This window comes from Salvia hispanica, chromosome 1 (genome assembly GCF_029641045.1).
Source record: "Salvia hispanica isolate PSC_SH4W2 chromosome 1, Shi_PSC_v1, whole genome shotgun sequence".
Lineage (NCBI taxonomy): Eukaryota > Viridiplantae > Streptophyta > Magnoliopsida > Lamiales > Lamiaceae > Salvia > Salvia hispanica.
Genome location: NC_142692.1, coordinates 26,048,119 through 26,069,116, shown reverse-complemented (window position 1 = coordinate 26,069,116; position 20,998 = coordinate 26,048,119). Strand labels below are relative to the sequence as shown.

General features: G+C 36.7%; 2 protein-coding genes across 5 annotated transcripts; one reads left to right on the top strand and one right to left on the bottom strand.

Annotated features, from left to right (window-relative positions):
- Nucleotides 1–5,394: 5,394 nt before the first annotated feature.
- Nucleotides 5,395–9,415, top strand: LOC125218105 (uncharacterized). Of its 4 annotated transcripts, none has more exons than XM_048119701.2 (3): nt 5,395–5,541; nt 6,097–6,865; nt 9,128–9,415. In XM_048119701.2, the coding sequence occupies exons 2-3, from the start codon at nt 6,322–6,324 to the stop codon at nt 9,148–9,150; spliced, it is 567 nt and encodes a 188-aa protein (XP_047975658.1). In that variant the 5' UTR covers nt 5,395–5,541; nt 6,097–6,321; the 3' UTR covers nt 9,151–9,415. The 4 variants fall into 4 exon arrangements, with proteins under 4 accessions (XP_047975658.1, XP_047975659.1, XP_047975660.1 ...); XM_048119702.2 differs by having other exon boundaries at nt 5,436–5,591; XM_048119703.2 differs by lacking the exon at nt 5,395–5,541 and adding an exon at nt 5,598–5,833.
- Nucleotides 9,416–13,778: 4,363 nt separating this feature from the next.
- On the bottom strand, nt 13,779–19,963 carry LOC125221961 (importin subunit alpha-4-like). Its single transcript, XM_048124318.2, has 10 exons — nt 19,550–19,963; nt 18,790–18,886; nt 18,613–18,704; nt 18,407–18,538; nt 18,084–18,269; nt 17,774–17,937; nt 17,522–17,600; nt 15,933–16,061; nt 15,074–15,201; nt 13,779–14,467 (listed from the first exon to the last, which is right to left on the bottom strand). The coding sequence occupies exons 1-10, from the start codon at nt 19,784–19,786 to the stop codon at nt 14,083–14,085; spliced, it is 1,629 nt and encodes a 542-aa protein (XP_047980275.1). The 5' UTR covers nt 19,787–19,963; the 3' UTR covers nt 13,779–14,082.
- Nucleotides 19,964–20,998: the final 1,035 nt, after the last annotated feature.

Genomic DNA, 20,998 nt, shown 5'->3' with positions numbered 1-20,998 from the left:
ACTGAACGTGAGAATCTTCCTGCCAAGACTCCTTGATCTTGCCTACCAACTCTACAGGAATAACAAAGGAAGTAAGAGTATGTAGCATGACCTCAGGAACTCTGGAGAGGGCGTCAGCTGCTGAGTTCTCAACCCCCTTTTTGTATCGAATCTCATAATCGAAGTGCATTAGCTTTGCCATCCATGCTTGTTGTGTAGGCGTTGTCAACTTTTGCTCCAACAAGTACTTTAAGCTTTGATGATCCGTTAAGATTATGAACCTTTGGCATTGAAGGTAATGATACCACTTCTTCACAGCTAGAAGAATCGCCAACAGCTCCTTTTCATAGACCGAAAGGCCTTGGTACTTTGGGGACAACGCCTTACTAATGTAGGCTATCGGGTGCCCCTCCTGCATCAATATAGCCCCAATGCCCACCCCGGATGCGTCGGTCTCCACTGTAAAGTCCTTAGCAAAATCAGGCAGTGCCAACACCAGTGTTGAAATAAGAGCCCCCTTCAATTTTTCAAAAGCACCTTGAGCCTCCTCCGTCCAAGTAAAGGTAGAATTCTAGATAAGGTTTATCAATGGCTTAGCAATTGCCCCATAACCTTGAACAAACCTCCGGTAATACCCGGTTAGCCCCAAAAAACTTCGCACGTGCTTAACAGTTCTTGGCTTAGGCCAAGCCTTCACAGCCTCAATCTTGCCTTCATCGGTAGCTACCCCTTCCTTAGAGATTACGTGCCCAAGATACTCCACCTTTTCACAACCAAAGCTGCATTTAGACCGTTTGGCGAAGAGACTATGTTCCTGCATAAGCTCAAGTACCATAGATAGGTGCTGCACATGATCAACTTTCGTAGCACTATAGATTAGTATATCATCAAAGAAGACTAACACAAATTTCCTCAAATAATCCTTGAAGACAGTGTTCATCAAATTTTGGAAAGTTGTCGGAGCGTTGGTTAACCCGAAAGGCATGACAAGGAACTCGAAGTGACCGGCATGTGTCTTGAAGGCCGTTTTGAATATGTCTTCTGGGGCCATTCTTACTTGCCAATACCCCGAACGCAGATCAATCTTCGTGAACCACCGTGCACCTCCCAATTCATCCAAGAGCTTCTCAATGATGGGAATGAGATATTTATCCTTGATAGTGATCGCGTTTAACCCTCGATAATCCACGCACATTCGCCATGTAGCATCTTTCTTCTTCACGAGCACCACTGGACTGGCAAAAGGGCTCATGCTTGGCCAAATAATACCACCCTTCATCATCTCTTCCACTAGAGAATCTATGACATCCTTTTGTTGGGAGGCATATTTATAGGGACGAATATTGATCGCCTTTGCTCCTTCCTTGAGAATAATACGATGGTCTTGCTTCCTTTGTGGCGGTAGCCCCTTTGGTTCCTCGAAGACCACCTCATGAGATTTGAGAAGGGCTTCTAACTCTGGCCACACTTCCCCTGTTTCTGCAGTGAAACAAGATCAGTTATCTGCCTCTGTTGTGAGCATGATCAAACTCAATTTTCCTATGTTATCATCCCCTGCTTGTGGGTTCAAAATGTGTAGACAGTGGAGCTGCTCAGGTTTCGATGGCCAACACTCTCCTTGCAATTCCACCCTTTCTCCCCGCAGTTCAAAGACCATATTCAATTCACCGAAGTTCCAGCCAATATATCCCAACGTAGACAGCCATTGACCGCCCAAAATGAGATCATAGGACTCTAATGCGATGAGATAAACCTCTGCCACGAAGGACACTCCCTGCATTTCCCACACGAACTCCTCACATTTGTGGGTGCACTGCAATAATTGGCCATTGGCTATCTCCACATTTCGTGGTGTTACCGGCGAGAGTTTGCACTTGAGTCGCCCAGCTAAGTGCTCATTTAAGAAGTTATGAGTACTTCCCGAGTCAATCAACACCCGCAACATACGCTTCTGGCAAGTACCCTTGATCCTCATGATTTGCGGTCCATTTTTCCCACACAAGGCATGAAGCAATAACTGCAAATGATCTTCACCAGGTTCGTCCGGTTCCTCGACCAGCCCAACCGTCCCTCCCGTCTCTGCCCCATCTACTTCTTCAATCATGTGAATAGAAAACGTCTTCCTCCTCCCACAGTTATGAGAAGGTGTATATTTTTCTGGGCACCAAAAGCATTGGCCCTTTGCTCTTTTTTCATCCATCTCCTGGTTTGATAGCTTTGGACCCAACCGAGTGTTGCCCATTCGCGTGTTATCCCTTCCCCCACCCATTGCCGGGTTCGCATTGGGTTTAAACGACGTTGCCGTCACAACTAGAGATCTAGTATTGGAATACTGACTGGCCGCATTCACCCCTGTATTCACTATCCCCTTTGCCTTTCCTCCCAAAGCTCGAACCGTGATATCTTGTAGTTTTGCCAACGAGTATGCCTCGGCTAACCCTCTGGGTTTAAACATTCGGACCGACATCTCCAATTCCGCAACCAATCCAGAGAGAAATAGACTTAACGCTTGATCTTCGCGTATACCTGTTCTCGGGCAGATCTCGTCGAAGGAGTTCACGTAATCTTGCAACGATCCAGTCTGGCGCAAGTTGCGTAGCTCCGCTAAAGGATCATCATATGCCTGCACCCCAAATCGAGCCCCCAGCGCCACAATGTAAGATTTCCAGTCGTGAGCCGCCACTGGCCCTTGCAAGTTCATGTAGCCCCGATGCCATTGTAGGGCTTTTCCTTCAAGGTGAACAACCGCCACCTTTACTCGCTCACGATCTGCGACCTTGGCTACCTCGAAGAAGAATTCTGCCCGCATTATCCATCCCTCGAACCCGTCTCCGTCGAACTTTGGAAACTCGTAGCGTGTCAACCTCCCTAGCTCCTCGTGAAATCCCCCAGAAGGAATCGCTCCTCCACTTCCTCCCTCCGCGTTTCCCACCAGCAGTGTTTCCATCGACTTCCCTTTGCTGAGCGTCGTAAGCGCTTGCAGAATTTCCTCAATCTTTCCGTCCGTCCTTGCTTGCCTCTCCTCCACCTGACTCAGCAACTCCTCCACTCTCCGTTCAACCGCCTCCATCATCAGCTTCTCCGTTTCCGACAGACGCGTATGCGGCGGCATCGTCCGGAAATCGAAGGCTCTGGATACCACTTGATAGGTACTCAGCCGTAGGATGAGCTAAGAACCAATCTCACACTCACAAAAGCGAAATAACACACCCACACGAGAACAGATATGGATAAAATGGAGCTTTATTGATAATACTGAAAGGGAAATTACAACGTTGCTAAAAAAGGAATGAACACTGAAAACGAGAAAGATACTCTGCCTCGAATTAGCAATCCTGGCCCATGACTCAACACACACAATCGACACCTTCATTCCTGTGGTCCCCTCTCCTTTTATCAGCCGACATCCACATCACCATTCTGTTATCTCAGCTCTCCACACTCTGCCACACTCCCTCCACAAGCCACCACACTCCTTCATATGCCAATGTGGTATAATCACGTGCACTTATTCATCACACATCCTACTAGCAGATTAGGCGCATGCGTCACCATCTACGTTGCATGCCGACGTCAGCTCCTACATCGAGCATGCAACAATAACCCCAATGCGGGAAAAAATCACAAGACCAATTCCGAACAACTTTCGCTATAACAAAGATAATGGGGATACAATTTCTTCCCTATCGACCAATGCTAGAGGAATACATCTACCATCAACAAGACTTCAAGAATGGAGTGTTCTTGGTATACAAATCTCAATTAAAACAATGGCTGAAAATGTAGATCGTATATCGAACAATCCAACCGTCCAGAACTAGCTAGTCCAATGTGTATGGGAAATCTCTGCAAAATTTCAGCTTGATCGGAGAAGGTTTAATCATGCGATCGTGGCTTGATCCTGGACCGTGCATGGTGAAAAACTTGCCTACAGATTTGTGTTTTTCACCCAAGAATGATGTATTTTCTTCCTCTCCTCTCTCTTGGGCAAATTTTGCATTTTATTTTGTATCTCTCTTTTCTCTATTCACAATTCACAATTGAATTAATGCACTCTAACCACCTCAAGAGGCTTGGAAGTTGGAACATGAACCATCATCACATGGGAACTCCAACTTCATTATGGGAACTCTATCTTCATTAGCATGGAATGTTAACCACCCATATCTCTCTCTTTGTATCACAGAATTCCAACGCTAAGGGCATCAATAACGGGTTGGAGAACACTGCACAACCAGGAGGTGGGCACCGCGGTGCAACGTCCGTTGCAAGGGGATGGGATGGGAAGGGGGAGCAAGTAAGGATGGTTTTCATGGGCGGGTAAACTATACGAATTTTTAATTCAAAATTCAAACTCTACAATAGTACCACTATTTCACATTTATTCCATCTACTTTATTCCATAAAAACTACTATACCTCTCTGCACAAATGGATTTGTTCCCGAGTGACAACAATATCTTAGCTTCTCTTATTGATGTATTTGTGGAGGTCGAGCCACTAATCTCCAAAAGAAATACAAGATACAATTACTCAAATAAATGATGTTGTTGTCCATGTATTCCTTGATCAAGGTCGTTAGTTTTCTTATGTAAGGAAATTTTTTGAACCGACGCTACATCTTTATCGATAGGTAGTCAAACATATATAGGTTGTGAAATTTGATTTTACTTCTACAAGGTATTGACTGAGTCACCTATCATGATAAACATGTCCACTATTTTGAATCTACGATATAAAAGACTTAGATTCATTTGCCTTAGACATTGAATGGTGGTAAACTATATCTCAAATAAATAAGCTAACACAATATGATAAAATCACTTATTTTCATAACAAGTAAAAGTGAGTTTGAAGCATATCGTATATAAGTAACCATTCGTCTTGAAACATGTTTTTCTAGTTACCAACTTTCGGTCCGTAACACCTTATGTGAGCAAAATTTGTGAGCATACTCTTGTACTCTTATTATACGATATTTATTTTGTTTTATCATTCAGTTTAATTTTAATATATTAAAAATTATTATTAGTATTTTTATTTAAAATTTTTATAAAAATCAAAAATCAAATTTATTTGTTTTATATATAACTTTAAAAAATAAATAAATAACAAATAAACTTTGAATTTTACAAAATTATAAAATGAAAAATTGTTAATAATGTATATTTTAATATATTAAAATCAAATAAAATATATAGAAAAAAATAACGTCAAACATGCATTGAACTATTAATGCTCACTAGGCATATAATTTCTCATTTTAAATATTTTCATGCTGAGTCAGCAGCATTGTCTTAGGACACTTGTTGTGTGCAGCTTTTTGTTTTCTGTTTTCCTCTAGTCTTTTTCTATAATTGAAGTTAAACGGAAAAAAAACATCAAATTTAACAATAATAACACCAATAAGAGTATTTATTACTAATTAAATTTAGCATTTAGAAGTTTTAATGTAAAAAAAAGTTGATCTAGTCAATTCGTTTCAATACAAATTTTCCCCTTGAATGGAGTAGCAGAAGAGTTAAAGGAAGGTCTTTGACCAAATCAAACTCGAAGCTGTTGGGTAAATCTTCCTTCACAATTCTTCTTCACTATGTTTCTGTTACTTCAATGGTATTTTAATCTTGTTTCCCGTTGTTTTCCGCTACCTTCAATGCATCTTCTTGTATGCCTTTATCCCTCTGTGCTAAAAATTATGCTCAGTTTCTGTTGCTCATGTTAGGGATGCCCGATTAATCTCGCCCCCCTCCACTCTATGTCCCATTTTTTTGTTTTGCTCCTGCTGTTGTCCACGATTTATTTTTGAGGAAATGTGGGAAAGCGTTTCCGAATCCCATCTAATTGACGAAAGACAGGTTTACTGGGTTATCCTTTTCGAAACTACAGTGTTGAATTTATTGCTTGTTCCAGGGAAGAACTGAAGATAATGAAATAGATAACAAGAGTAGTGTGAAAATGCTTTTTTGTTTGCAAAATCATCATAGATTTCTTGGTTCCAAGCTGCTTAATTGCGTATATATGTTAGTTCTTTGTTAAAGGATCGTAGTTTTGGAGTGACATGATTTTCTGGTATGGATTCGGTCATACGAACTATTTTAATCTGTTTCATGCTATTCAGTTCAGGAGCAAAGCAAAGACAGCGATGTGGATTCGAAGGATATATATGAATGATTGTCAGTGAAGCTATGAGTTGTTGCTATTGATGAAGCTTTAACTACTAGCTTTTGCAGATCCTTAGCTTAAAATTAGATATATTGTGAAAGGTACAACCTTTGGGACGTTTGAGTATAGTTCTGTATACTAGCTGTTTTAGCCCGTTAACTTCATAAAGAGGTTTTGGAGCATGAGTCAGGTTTCCAGCGGGAGTGATTTAGATTTAGATATTGACTTGGAGAGTGGAGGAACAACAAGTGAGGAGGATGTGAGCAGAAATTTAGGCTGTGGTTATACGAATTCAAAAAGGCTGTTGGGTAGGGTCAGGAGTGGGTTAATTAGTTCTGATTCACTAAGTGAATGTACAAGTGACGAAGACTGTTCGTGTTCACAATATGACAAAATAATAAGTTCTGATGAAATTCTTGCCATGAACAAGGAACAGTTGGGGAGATATGCACAGGTTGGGCTTAAGAAGGGAGATGATGAAAAGCCTAAGAAGCAGAAGAATTCTACTAAGCCATCAAAGCCTCCTCGTCCTCCTAGGGGTCCTTTATTGGATGCTTCTGACTTGAAGTTGTTGAAGGAAATTACTGACCTCAAGTTGAAACGTAGAACGATTGAAAGAAGTAGGACTATGAGGAAAGTAAAAAAGGAGAAGGCATCATCATTGAAAACTAATGTTCTTGCATGCTTGGTGACTGTGGCCTTTTTACTGGTTATCATCTTTGAAGGTAAAATCTTGTTGATTTATTTGAATGCTTTTCCTTTTTAGTTTCATGGCTTGTATTGTAATTAGTGATATGTGGGTCTCACAAACCTCATAATTCTTAAAGCATCTAGTGCTTACAATACTCAGTCTATTTTCTTGGGTTGTGCATTAGTCTAAAGATTTTCATTCCTGGATTCTTTGTCTCTCTAACTCTAAGGCCATGCTTGGTATGATGGAATGGAATGACATTCCTACCTCCATTCCATTCCTTTGCTTGGTATATTTTGCTCTTAGGAATGACCATTCCCTTTTGAATCACCATTCCATTCCACATGGGAATAACCATTCCATCAATTTAGCTAAGGAATGACCATTCCATTCCCACTTCCATTCCCATTCTCTCTTTTTTCTTAATTTAAATTTTAACAAAATTCTACTACATACTATATTATATTTGATTTCAATATCATCTTAATTTATAATTTTAAAATTTTATACAATTTTGGAATTTTAAATAATTGAAAAAAAATTCCAAATATTACACACACTACACACACTACACACAATATTTTATCCATAATAGACTGTGTAATGAATGCTGGAATATATGACACATCGTTTTAGGTTATGGTGATTTAATGAAGTGCCTATCTTAACTTTTTTAGTTTAACTGCAGTTTGCAGTAGTTTACAACATCATACATCTGAGATAATTAATTCCACTAATAATGATTAATTAAAAATTGAAATTAAATTTTAAAATAATTAATTGTCTGTATTTCATTCCATTCCTATATTATTTGTGTTACCAAGCAAAGGAATGGAATCAATCAAGGAATATCAATTCCATTCCATTTGTATTCCTTACATTCACCAAGCATAAGAATGGAATGGAATCCTCATTCCATTCCCATCCTCATTCCATTCCAACCTTCATTCCATTCCACCCTCATTCCATTCCATCATACCAAGCATGGCCTAAGTAGGTTCTGGCTGGTCATGGCCTATAAGCTATTCAAGTTTTGGGTATTGAAAATATAATAGACCAAAGCTATATTTTCATAGTATCTGGATATATTCTAAAGTAGATTCTGGCTAATATCTAATCCAATACTGGTTGATGTCTAGTTTAACTCCGGGATCAAGAGTACTGTATTAGTAACCTCAGAACGCATATTTGACAAAGTGAACTTATGCTTCAAATCTAAGATGCTTATGCCACTTCTTGCATAATATTAGGACACTGTATGTTCCATTCGATGAGGTTATTGCTTGAAAGAATTCGTTTGACATCCCTTTTAGAATAGATGCTTTAGTGCCTCTAATATGACACAAACACACAATCACACACAAAAAGGCCACGCTCGTCCTTTTTTTAATTTGATTTGTGAAAACTTGTTCTGAGGTCACAATAGCTGCAGTTTTCATGTACTCTTATCACTTCAAGCTGCCCTTGCTTTCTATACCATTAGAAATCATAATTCACGTTGCCAATCATGGTTACCCAAAAGTGTTGTAGACTTGTAGGTAATTGTGTGACAAGGTCTAAGCTATCAGTAAGACTTCATTGCCAGTTATCAAATTTACCTTTGTCGTGTGAAAGATGGGTCGTAGATTTGAGAATGTGATAAAGTGGAATATGGTACTGGAAATGAAGAGAGAATAGTGTACTCATTGGAACATGTCTTTCAATTTCTTCTTTATGTTCTCATAGTTATTATATAATGGGTCATGGCATATCATGATCTTCAGTTGTTGAATCTTCATGATTTTTGGGTTCACAAGTGTGACTCCAATTAGTGATATGTCACCATTACTTAGGTATTTTTCTTGTTTAACCTTGGAATTCTCCAGGTAGATTTGATTAGAGTAACATGTTCAAAATATCATACATTTAAGCCATTACAATAGTGTCTCATGAATATTAGGTAATGTAAGGGTTCTAGTGAGCATGTCTCTGCTTCTTATTTAGTAGTATCCATATGGTAGATTTTTAATCTACTTTTGATGTTTTGAGACCTCAAATGGCTGTTACTATATAGGTCACCATATATCTAGTGCAATTCTTTGCAATGTACTTTATCATTAGGATTCTTTACTGTCAAGAGCACCCCCATGGTCTCCAAACATTTCTATCAGTATCATTTGTCATGTTGCAAACCTTGAAATTTGATATGCTGCAAGTAATTTAGTCACAACATCCAAATTTTCAAAGTAAATGGAATTTACTACTCAATGAGTTTGATGGTTGATATAGTCTAAAGTGCTCTCTTCAACTATTGCAGGCTGCAGCATAGTTATGCCATAGCATAAAAAGTTCACAGAGTAATGAGGGTGGCATCAGAGACCGGTGTGGTGCCTCCACAGAGCTAACTTTTTATTTATTTTTTTGCCTTTTCATTCCTTCTCTCTCACTCTCTTAGTTGAAGTCAGCACATCACAAAGCACAATCTAGAGACTTTTGTTTTTAGGACTTTTGTGAGTCTTCAGGATTTTCAGCTGCACCGATATTCATCATTGTACAAATTGGGATCTTCCTCCTAACACTTATTGATGGACTGACTCTTCACATATGTCTACCTTCTCTATCTTTCATGTGTTTTGAGTTCATTCGAGTCTTTTATTTTGTTTATGGAGTAGTATGATTTGTGACCGACATAGTTCATTTAATAAATTGTCTTTAGTTGAAAGTTTCTTGTGAGTGATTGCTTATCAAATTATATACTTGGTGGAGCGAGAATGAGTTTGTCTTCTTTATTAATCAATAACCTGTAGTTTATTTTTAGTTATACAAGTGTTTTATCGTGTATGCACAGGAGAACTCATAAATTTAAGACACTGACATTTGCGACTTTGTTTATGACAGTTACTTAGAATTTGGGATAGGATCCTCCTATCCATAGAATTTGGTTGATTGAATACTGTTCTGCTCAAACTTTAAGATATCACATTAATAGTTCGCAATTATCAAAGAAAGTTAGTTACCCAATAAAAATTTAGTTAAAGTTTGCAGCTTTAATGAAATAATAGTAGTCTTATAGTCTTATAGAGATTATGTGTTCTACACTTTTCTTGTCTTGCTTTTGGTTGGTCCATTATATACATAATAATAGCAATAATTTAATGACAATAATAACAACTAATTGGGAGTACGAATGTTATATAAGGAGGAACAAGGGAAAAAAGTAGAAATACTTATACAATTCTTTTGATTGGAAAGGAAGCCAAATTGCATTAGGAGAAATTAGTGCTGTCACATTTCCGCTTATTACACGGGATTAGTCATAATCAGACAGCTTGGTCAAAAGTTAGTAGTAGTCTGACATCATCATCTCTTCCACAATTTATGCTGATTTATTTCGTCTGCAAGTTAGACAATGGCTTCAATTGAAAAAGTACTACCACCATTTACTTATACTAGTAATTTGTTTCATTTCAAAAGTTATAGTACTATACAAAGCGGCATTGACTGTGATAACTGTCTCTTCCCAAAGTTAAAAGAATAAACAGACTGATTTTAATAGGGTTATTTGATTTGTACTCCCGTTCAAATGTAGTAGTAGAGTCATTTTGTCAGTTTAGTACGTTCCATAATAGTGAAATCATTTCCCTTTCTAGTAAAAGTCAACACATTTTTTATCACTTCCTCTATCTTACTTTATTCTCTCTTCGCCTCTCTATCTTTTTCGTATTTCCTATTTTATTCTTCCAGCTTTACTTAATCCATTTTTCTTAATCTTCGTAGTGGAAAGAAATATCTCTACAATTATGGAACGGAGGGAGTATATATTCTAGTAGGAGCATGATTTTATTCTTATATTTTACTCCACTTCTAAGAGAACATATGCGATGATAAGAGACACATGGTAATGAGTCATGACTCTTGGTAATAATGGAAATTACTAACATAAGAAAAGTAAAGATGATTAGTTAACTTATGATGATACATTGACAAAACTACCCTCGACCAGGGGCAGTCAAAAGCAGTCACGAGGCAGGCCATCATTGGCTGCCACTCTCTAAAATTTTAAACAGAAAACCCCAAAAGGGGTAGAAGAAACCACGCGTTAACATCACGCGCCGTCATCATCAAAATTCCAACAGCCGTTTCTCCACCGAGAGTCAACAAAACTGAGGCACGAACATAGTGCATATTAGAACAATTACACGCCACATACTGACTATTAATTTCCGATTCACAGAGTGCAGCCGCAGAAAACGAAGAAGAAGCAGAGGAAGGAGACCAGCGCCACCGATTCCATGGCGGAGATGACGGACCAGACGACGTCGTCCACGTCGGGGAGGCGGATCAAAGTGAGGCTGGCGATGCTGCTCGGCGGCGGCGTGAGGTAGGAAGTGAGGAGCCTCGGCCACCGGAAAAGCGACGTCGGAAGCGAGAAGCTCACGTCCAGCAACCGCGAAACTGTCGCCCCCGTCCAACCTGACATTTCCCTCTCTGTTCACACTCTCCGTGTGTGTGTTTTCTGTTTTGATGAATATTGAAATATGCTTTCTTGGTTGGGGACGAATATTCTAGTTATTAATAATAATTGGGGACACTGTGGGCCGATCTCAACCGTTGATTTTTCTTCGGTCGATCCGAGGCAGATTTCCAACGTTTATGGGCACTCCAGTTTACCCACCTCATTCACTTTATTAGCTGCTACTAGTATTAAATATAAATAATAATATCTCAAAGCTTATAGTATTTCATTTCCAGCCATATGATTTCTCATATTTTGGCTCTCACTTTTACTACCATAGCTACAAATTAGAATATGTCAGTCCTACTTGTATTATTATTATTATTATTATTATTATTATTATTATTATTATTATTATTATTATTATTATTATTATTATTATTATTTTGTAAAAGTTATAGTTAGAAGGAGAATGCTCCCACCCATCTTTTGACAGGAAGTCACCAAAACATCGTGTGACCCAAGTTTGTTAAATTATGAGTTTTTCTGTAAAATTTATTATACATTACTATCCCTTTGAAATGTCAATCAAATCTCAACTACCATTTCAAAATTTCAATTTCAACTACCCTATCATAGAGGAACTTGTTTCCTTACTAATGAAGACAGTATACTAGTATACCATATCTTTTATATTTTATTATTTGCTATGGTGATAGTAACTAATACTAGTATTAGTCCAACGCAAGTGTGAGGCCTTGGGAGATGAGCTTTTGGCAGTCAGTAGGTTAAGGTCTCCTCCTTAACGATCTATTGTGTACCCTGATTTAACCCCCTCACATGATGTCAGACTGAAGTGTGGGGGCCGCCAAGGCGATGGAATCGCCTTTTTGGTGCAATAAGTATATTTCCAAATAATAAAAAAAAAGTAGTCCTATTTAAAAGTCTTGCATTAGAAATGTAAATCATTGGCATGATTGACGTTGTCTTTCCTAAAGTGGGTGGAGTTTCAAAAGCTTTCACCTCGAGCCGTTCCCGCTTCATTTGGAAAGATTTTTTTAAAAATTATTGATGAGTAATGATACTATTTAATTTATGGAAGTTTATTCCCTATACAGTTGAACTAACCTAATCTAATTTATAGTCGTACATGTTTAGTTTACTCTAAAAACAACATATAATAGCATGGTGTATAGTAGTAGTATACTAGTACATTAGTATTAGTAAGCCTTCCAATAAGATAAAGATCAATAATTGAATCATTCTCGCTCTAAACTTTGTCTTATGCATACCTCTTTGCCAAAAAAGAAATGTAATGCTTTCGTATCTCTAACTATTTTTTAATTTTAATGGAAAAGTTATAGTGCTTGGCGTTTACTGATTTCCTAAAATTCTTACGCTTTAAATGTATTTTTCAAATTTTTGGATGATTTCACATTTGGAAATTTTTTGATAGAGAAGACAACTTCTGTTGAGTGAAAATTGACAATTGACAAAATCGCTCTACCCCATAATTTTTGGACATATGTCCAACTAAATAGAATTGACAAGTTGTAGAACTTCACACATCGATTGCTAATTATATTTAGAGATTTACCTTTTAAACCTTAAAGAATGACTCTGGAAAATTTAAATTATTCATAAAATGTTATGGTCGATTTTGGTTGTTTCTAAGATGCTTCTAAAGTACGTACTTGATAGTAAAAAAATTCTAATTTCAAAAAATATCCTCAAATTTCTTTAAATATCACAATTCTCACTGTATTTTAAAAAATGCTTAGCTATATAGAAATTTAATTCAACACATAAACGATAACAAAAATTAAATAAGAAGGGTTAATAGTTTTTTATGTATCCAACTCTCGTTTTTTCAAAAGTTAAGAACACCTTCTGTAATATGCTAAAAGTTTGAAACACAAAACACTAGTAATACTTTTATATTTTTTGCTAAAATAAGGTCGCTTTATGTGACATGAATTAGTTTTACTTATTAACCCTTTTTTTAAAGAAAAGCAAATTTCAGAAAATATTGTTAATTGTGGAGCTTACAATTTGGTTGTTGCCATATAATGTTAGGACGGTTGAAATAAATATAATTAGGGAGTCGGCCCCCATTATTTAGGTTAATGAATCAAATAATTTTGAGAGTAATTGTAGCAATAAATACAAGTAGTTGAGACATCCCACATTATTTAGGTTGATGTTAACAACAGTAGGAGCAGGGAAATTTTCGTCCAATCAAAAAAGAAATTGTGTTGAGGGTGGTCACAATTCATTGATGGATGTATGCCACGTTCTTCACATGCCCATTCCTTTCACGGAATACTGTTTTGATTTATGAATTATTCGCGAATATCCATTTTTTTTAAGAAGAAAAAAGGCAATCGAAATGTTCTACTGATTTCAAATGTGAGTGATAGAAATGGAATTCTGAGATCTCTATGAGTCCATTGCAAATAGGTGACACCACTCCTTTCTACTTCTCTTCCTATCACTAGATAGTAACATTAAATGTTTGAAAAGTATCTATATATATCAGTATCATACAACAATTTTACCCCATTCTTATATCAATGCTATCACAAAAATACAAAAAACAACGAAGCTTGGCAATATCCCTCGAGACTTGAAATGACTACACCTAAATGTAAAAAGGACTACAAAGCAAGCTTACACTTCCAACAATCCAAAATACGATTTGTGAGACCAAAAACTATGACAGACGAAAACAAGAACAGAAACAGACACATAGACAAAGTTTGAAACTCGAAAAACATAAGCAAACTTGAAATCAGGAGGCACTTGATAAAACCTTTTCAACCAAAGTTGAAGCCTCCGGGAGGAACATTTGGCTTGCCATTGGCGAAGCTGAAGCCTCCATCTCCCTGATTTGCATCCGCACCATCAGCCAGATTTTGATCCTCATCTTCCTCGACCCAGTACTTCTCTAGTATCTTCACAGCCTTTTCGTATATTTCATTATTGTCATGGCTCTGGAGATTCTCTATTTTGTCCAGTCCTTCACAATCATCAATCATTTGTGCATATATATTGATTCCACCATTTTGGCCATTTTCTTTATCAGCCTCACCTATCTTCAAAATGTTCTCAAGTCCCTCCAGGCATACAGTAACAATCCTTGCGTCTGGACAGATTAAGAGATCGCACAGTGGCTTAATACAACCTTGAGTCACTAAGAATCTGCAATTTGACATTACATACAGTCAGTCGGCATATGGAGGTCCACAATCATAAAAGCGGAAGAATAGATACAAGGACAGTAGTAGTCTTTGCCGATCCTTGCTAGCAAAAGCAAAAGTGAATGGATAAAACCAGCGAGAGATACAATTTTCTGAAAATTACCTTATACTGCTAAATGCTTAGGCTGCAGTTAGATGGCATGCTATAAAATTCATTCTCTATTGTTTGAAATGTTTTTTGATAAATGAAATTTATATGCAATTGTTCTATTTCACACTGATTTAATGCTCATGGTACTATCTTCACAAATATCAAATAAGAGTTTCAAGACAATTTAAATTAAGAAATTTGACTACATTTTGGGACATCCAGAAAAGGTAAAGAAGACTAATTCCGTGGAAATGAGGGAGTAAATGTGAAAAGAGGAGGGGACTACATTTGGGGGTAGAGGTACTACTGACACCATGTCCTTCCAAAATACTACCTATTCCTTTTAAATTCAATTTATTGAGTACATTTGAGCTTATCTCTAATGAAGTATTAAGATCAGCTGAATATATATAAGTATAATACCTCCGCGATTATAACCATATAAACTTGACATACCTAATCTGCTCTGGAGATCCACCAGAGGTTGCATTTGAGATGGCCCATGCAGCCTCTTTCTTTATTTCAAACTCGGCATGTTGAAGAAGTTGCACCAATGGCAGAATGATGCCCGTCTCAATAACAGCCTGTTCCAGAGCAATTAAACAGAGATGCAGATAGGAAACCAATCACAAGACTCAAAAGAAAAATAGGTAGACTAAAAAGTACAAAAAAAATGCTTTAAAATCCTTCTCTCTTACTTCTAAAGAAAAAGAAAATTTACAAAAAAAAATCAGTCCATATTCATAGAGATCATAAAGAACTTGCCTCTTCATGCATATAATTCCATTCAGTTAAGCTCATATTAAGATCGTAAACATCTACCCTTTTCAGTTCCTTTAAAAGATTAATTTAAAGTCATCCTGTCCACAACGTTTATCAAAACTAAATCATAACACTGGAATTGATAATTGACCTAACAAAAAAAGAATATGTTTACTTGTTTGCACTATTTCTCAGTATTTCCATATAGAATGTCTTACATTATCATGTCAACTCTCAACTAACCATGTTCGAGAAGACATTAGGTGTGATTTTCAGTCAATACATTTGCATGAATAATAGCTATCTAACATAGATTCCCTTCTAGCTATATAGAGAATGAACAGCCACTGAAAAGCACAACAAATTGAAAAAGTCAATTAGTGTCCAGTGTCCACTAATTTGTGTTTGATCAGAAGATGCAGTAGGTTCCCAAGTTCATCATGGATTACACAAGTTGCAGGCTTCCATAAAATGGATCTTCTTCATGCAGTTGTAAAATAGGAATTCACTAGCAGGAAACAGAGAAAGGGTGTCAATTGGGGGGAGTGGGTACCTGAATTTGAGCTCTATTACCAGCAGTGATATTAGAGATCGTCCAACAAGCTTCCTTTTTTATGCTTTTCTTATGGTTTTGAGTAAGCAGCTGCTGGAGGCAAGGGAGCACTTGATTGTCTATTACAAACTGCCAAATAAATTAACTCAGTAAACATTCTGTGAACATGAAGTTGAAGTCAAGAAACCCAAAAATTAGCTATCATTAAAGTGTAAATTCTAACAAATCTCATACTTTTTGTCTAACAAATGCGACACGGAACACATGAAGTCATATTTATGAATAGAACTATTAAAACTAAACAAGAGCTGAGTGAAGATGCTTCCACAAGTATACTACACATAAAAAAAGAGATGGCATGCATATAAGATTCTACAGATAGTGTCTTCCACATATATCAATTGAGATCTTAATACGGGAACCTATTCCAGCCAATTAGTAAAATCCTTCCTACTATGGGTGTCTGCAATGACACAACTCAGTAAAGCTTTAGCAACACCGAAATTCTTGTATATAGGGTCACGTTAAACTGCATTCAGCCCTTATAGTTTAACTAGGACCGATTCTGGACAGTTGGGTGTACGATATCAATGGCTGAGATTAAAAGCATGACGGAATACAAATAAAGATTCACGCAAATTAGTATGCTTAGAAACGGGAATATAACCTCTCATGAATCTCATAAAATCATATTAAAAGGGGGACGGAAACTGTATTTGAATATTGATTGTGGTAATGTTGATTGTATGTCATAAATATACTGATTGTATTATTCAAATATGTTCATTGTATGTTATGGTTGTGCTGATTGCATTCATTTTCATTTAACATTACAATCGATATATTAGAAACTCAAATGAGCATATATTAGAACCACAATCAGAATATATTAAAAACTCAATCAGGGATATATGAAACTCAATTATGTATGAGAAATCCAATCAGCATATACATTAGAAACTCAATCAGCATGTATTAGAGATCAATTGGCTTATATTGGAAACACAATCAGCTCAGCATATATTAGAACTCCATCAACTATATTAGAAACTCAATCAGCATATATTAAAAACCCAATCAGTATATATTACAAACTCAATCAGTAATTTTCAAACTCAATTGGCATATGTATATAATACAATCAGAATAGCAATTTTCTCAATGTAAACATATGCAATTAAAATTTCGCTAGAATCCTCATAAAATTACTATTAACTTGATCTATTGTTTGTGAAAATAATTAAATCGAGAGAGTTGGTGAAAAATTTACAGTTTTGAGTTATTTAGGATAGGGGAATTGGTTTCCATAACTAATTTAGTCATGACATACGTTCACACCATAATAAATTAATAATTGTAAAAACAACTTAATTTGCCTTATTTATTTTACAACAAAAAGAAGGTCATCCATAATCATAATGGATGTATATCCAGCAATCTGAACCATTAGCATTCAGGGGTAAAAATGGGGGAGGGGACTACTACTGGAAGCACATTTCTCTCCAAGTTTCTAAAAGGAGAGCTAAAAGACATCAAGTTATGAAGAAAATAGTAAGCAGAGAGAGGAAACATATGGAGTAGCCAGATACCTGTGTCTGAGCATCATCGCCAGTGACAATATTCCCCACAGTCCGAAGAGCAGGTACTAGAACAGTGGGCGATGGATGGCTTCATGAGAAACAAATTGTTGTTAGCAACATATGATTGATAACCAGATATTGGTACTTCTGCACAGATGCAATGAATAACATTCCATGAACTGAAATATGAGATTATGGAAATAATACTATGATTAATATATTTAAAGAAAAAAGAAAAACAAAGCAAGAAAAGGAACATACAGTAGGAGCTCTACAAGCCTTTGACAGACACCTGCCTCAATCACAGCTTGGATTTTGTCATTTGTTCCATCAGACAGATAGGAAAGAGCCCAGCAAGCATCAGTCAGAACCTCCTCATCATTCAAATGAATAAGTTGTCGTAGAACGGGCAATGCAGGCCTTACCTGAAAAGTGCAGAGAAAGACCATGCTAAATCAGAAGGCTAATTTATCAATTATTAGAACATATCTATGGAAGCGCAATTTACAGTAAAATTTCCGCAACCCCAATATTAAAAATACCAAGAAACTAGATCTTATATCCTAACAACCTGCTCAAATGGAGTAGGTGGCTTCCCGCGACAGAAATTTGACAGTGTCCATGTAGCATTTCTTAGCATAGAGAGCTTTGAGTTATCATTTAACTGAGCTAGCAGTGGCATAAGAGCACCATGCCCAAGAACAAGATCCCTACAGTTTGGAGAGTCGCCAGCAACATTTCCAAGTGCCCAAACTGCCTGCAGAAAAAGAGAAGTAAGTCAAGATGGATTAGCACTCATTTGGACACTGATAATAAATAATGACTATTTTCATTTAGCAACCTCGACAATTGGGTTGAGAAGTAACAAAAATATGAGAAAAACTCTTCAGATACCTGCTCACGAACATCATCACTGGCAGAACTGAGGAGTTCTACAAACTTAGGTACAGCACCATGATCAATAACAACTCGTGTGTGTTCAGATGTTCCAGAAGCAACATTTGTCAAAGCCCATGCAGCTTCAAACTTATTAAATAAAGAAAAACTTAACGATTATATTTGTCAAGATTATGAAAGAATTATCCAAATGGAGAACTTACTTGCAGCTGAGGCAAATCTTGCCTTGAAAGGAACTCAACAAATCTTGGGATAACTCCAGCTTTAATCACCTCATCAATAGGTGGGCTTCGCTCTGCAAAGTTGAGACGTCACAAAACATATTGTGCAAATATAATCCAGAAAACAAAGGAAATAGTACAGGTTTTTATAGATAGTACCAATTGATAAAAGCTTTCTGAACTGAGTAGTTGCCTCCAGTTGAGCATTTGTATCATTTGACCACACTCCTTCCACCATTGAAGGTATACTTTCTAACTGCCAGAGGAATTCACTGTGAGCATCATCATAAAATAGATTGCATCAAGTGCTGGTAACTTCAACATTTGAATCAAGTGACTGTAGCTGCCCCCAATTAGAGCCAGTTTTAAAAGTTATGAAAAATCCAACAATAATTTTATAGCATAAGAGGTCAAGATATGCATGGCAATCCTCAAGTCACATCTCAAATACTTGGACCTATAAACTGTACTAAAAAGGTCATTTAGCATTAAAGGTGCAATCATCACAATTAACTAGAAAACAATCATCCATTGGTTAATTTCACCATTTTGATTGGGCAAATTAGGGTAAATCCAAAGCACATCGAGAAGATAATATAATTACACCATCTTTCAGCAGCAATCCTCAATTCCTCGGTGATTACTTTATGTCAATACAAAACCAAAATCACTCGAGAAAAGGCTTCATTCTCCTGCATTATCTAGACAGCCCCAATAAGATACCAAGCAGATTCAATCTGCCGAATACCAGCCCAGAGATCCTCAAAAACTATCAGATCATAATTTTTTCAGCAACCCAAACAACACACGGACCCTCAATTTCAAATCAGCAGTCATAAGAATAACAGATCACCGTGTATTATAGCAATTTACAGCCAAAAGGCGCCAACTTTGTAAAAGAAATGAGGAAGATACAAACTTTTTTCTCGACGGCGGCAGGGGATTGTGACGGATCGGGAGTAAAGAGGGGCGTCTGCTGGGGAAAGGTTCCATTGAGAAGACCCTCGCGGCGCTTCTTGAGAAGGTTATCCTCCCGCTTACTCTTCCTGATCTCGACCAAATTGTCCTCCCTCCGCCGCCGCGCCTCGTCGGCGTCGACGCCTGTCTTGTAGCCTTTCTTCCGCACCTCCGCCCTGCTGCCCGGCCGCAGCGACATGGCTGAGCTCCGATTCCTCTAGTGTTGTGCAGTAAGATGAATTGGGCGAGAGAGATAGAAGAGGAATGTAGTAAAAGCAATAAATTTGAAGAAGAGTAAGGAAAGGGGTTGAGAATGAGATGAGCAGAACAGAAAACGCGCAAACTCTCAATCCCACCCAATTATCCTAATTCTAACCCAATTCCAAAGTAGCGTCATTAATTAAGGTCATTAATAGGTTAAATACTAGGCAAATGCTCATTTCTCATAATCACCAGTTAGGGACTTAAACATTTTTCTCAATCGTCCAAAGGCCAAAAATAATTAGTAATGTAATCGAATCTATGCAGCCATAATATGATTGGCCATAATAGGATATTTTATTCGATATATATATATAAAATAAATAATATACTCCATATGGCTATTTAATATTTATGTAATTATGTGTCTACCATATAGGAGTAACCATTTATTAATGAGTTATGGGAATTGGCGTCTAGGGAATGGGTCATTGGGTCTGACGAATGGCTGGAGACTGGAGTTGGGAGTTGGCGATATAAACTAAAACTAATAATCTTTAATTAAATGGTCCCTGGATTATGGATTTATCTCGCCCATAGTCCCTGTACTTTAAAAATATCGTCAGTAGTCCCTAGACTAAGGGTTTATCTCGAATTGGTCCTTTTGGCTTTTTTTGGTACGAAAATACCCTTTGATATTATTTTGGGGGATTTGGGCAATTTAGTCTTTTTACACTTTTAACATTTTAAATCTGATATTATTTTAGTTATGTACTAACTTTGATATTATTTCAAATTTATCATCCTTTTTCCCTTTTGTCATCCTTCACTTTGTTTCTTTATTTCAATATTAGATTTAATTTTACAAAATTTTAAATTTTAATTTTTAAAAATTATAAAAATTATTAAATAGCAAAAATTAATAGTTATAATCAATATTTGATAGTGTATAGTACTATGTAATCAATAAGGTATGACAACGAATTTGTTTTAATCAATATTTAATTAGCTTTAATTATAAATAAATTATATAACACAATTTATTCTGAAATAAATATGCATCTAATGTAAGACTAATATAGTTTTCGTTTATTAATTTGAAAACAATCAAAATTTACTAGAAAATTTCAACAAAAATACTCCTATATAAAATTTTAAGTAGGATCAAATTTTTAGTCAACTTCATAATATTTAATCACAAGCAATTATA

What these genes read in the sequence shown, in the direction of transcription:
- LOC125221961 (XM_048124318.2), bottom strand. Translation starts at nt 19,786, where the DNA reads ATGTCGCTGCGGCCGGGCAGCAGGGCGGAGGTGCGGAAGAAAGGCTAC. An exon ending in CAGAAAGCTTTTATCAATTG is followed by an intron (nt 18,705 to 18,789) that starts GTACTATCTATA and finishes TCAACTTTGCAG; the next exon opens with AGCGAAGCCCACCTATTGAT. An exon ending in GGATCTCCAGAGCAGATTAG is followed by an intron (nt 14,468 to 15,073) that starts GTATGTCAAGTT and finishes GTCAAATTGCAG; the next exon opens with ATTCTTAGTGACTCAAGGTT.
- LOC125218105 (XM_048119701.2), top strand. Translation starts at nt 6,322, where the DNA reads ATGAGTCAGGTTTCCAGCGGGAGTGATTTAGATTTAGATATTGACTTG. An exon ending in ACTGGTTATCATCTTTGAAG is followed by an intron (nt 6,866 to 9,127) that starts GTAAAATCTTGT and finishes CAACTATTGCAG; the next exon opens with GCTGCAGCATAGTTATGCCA.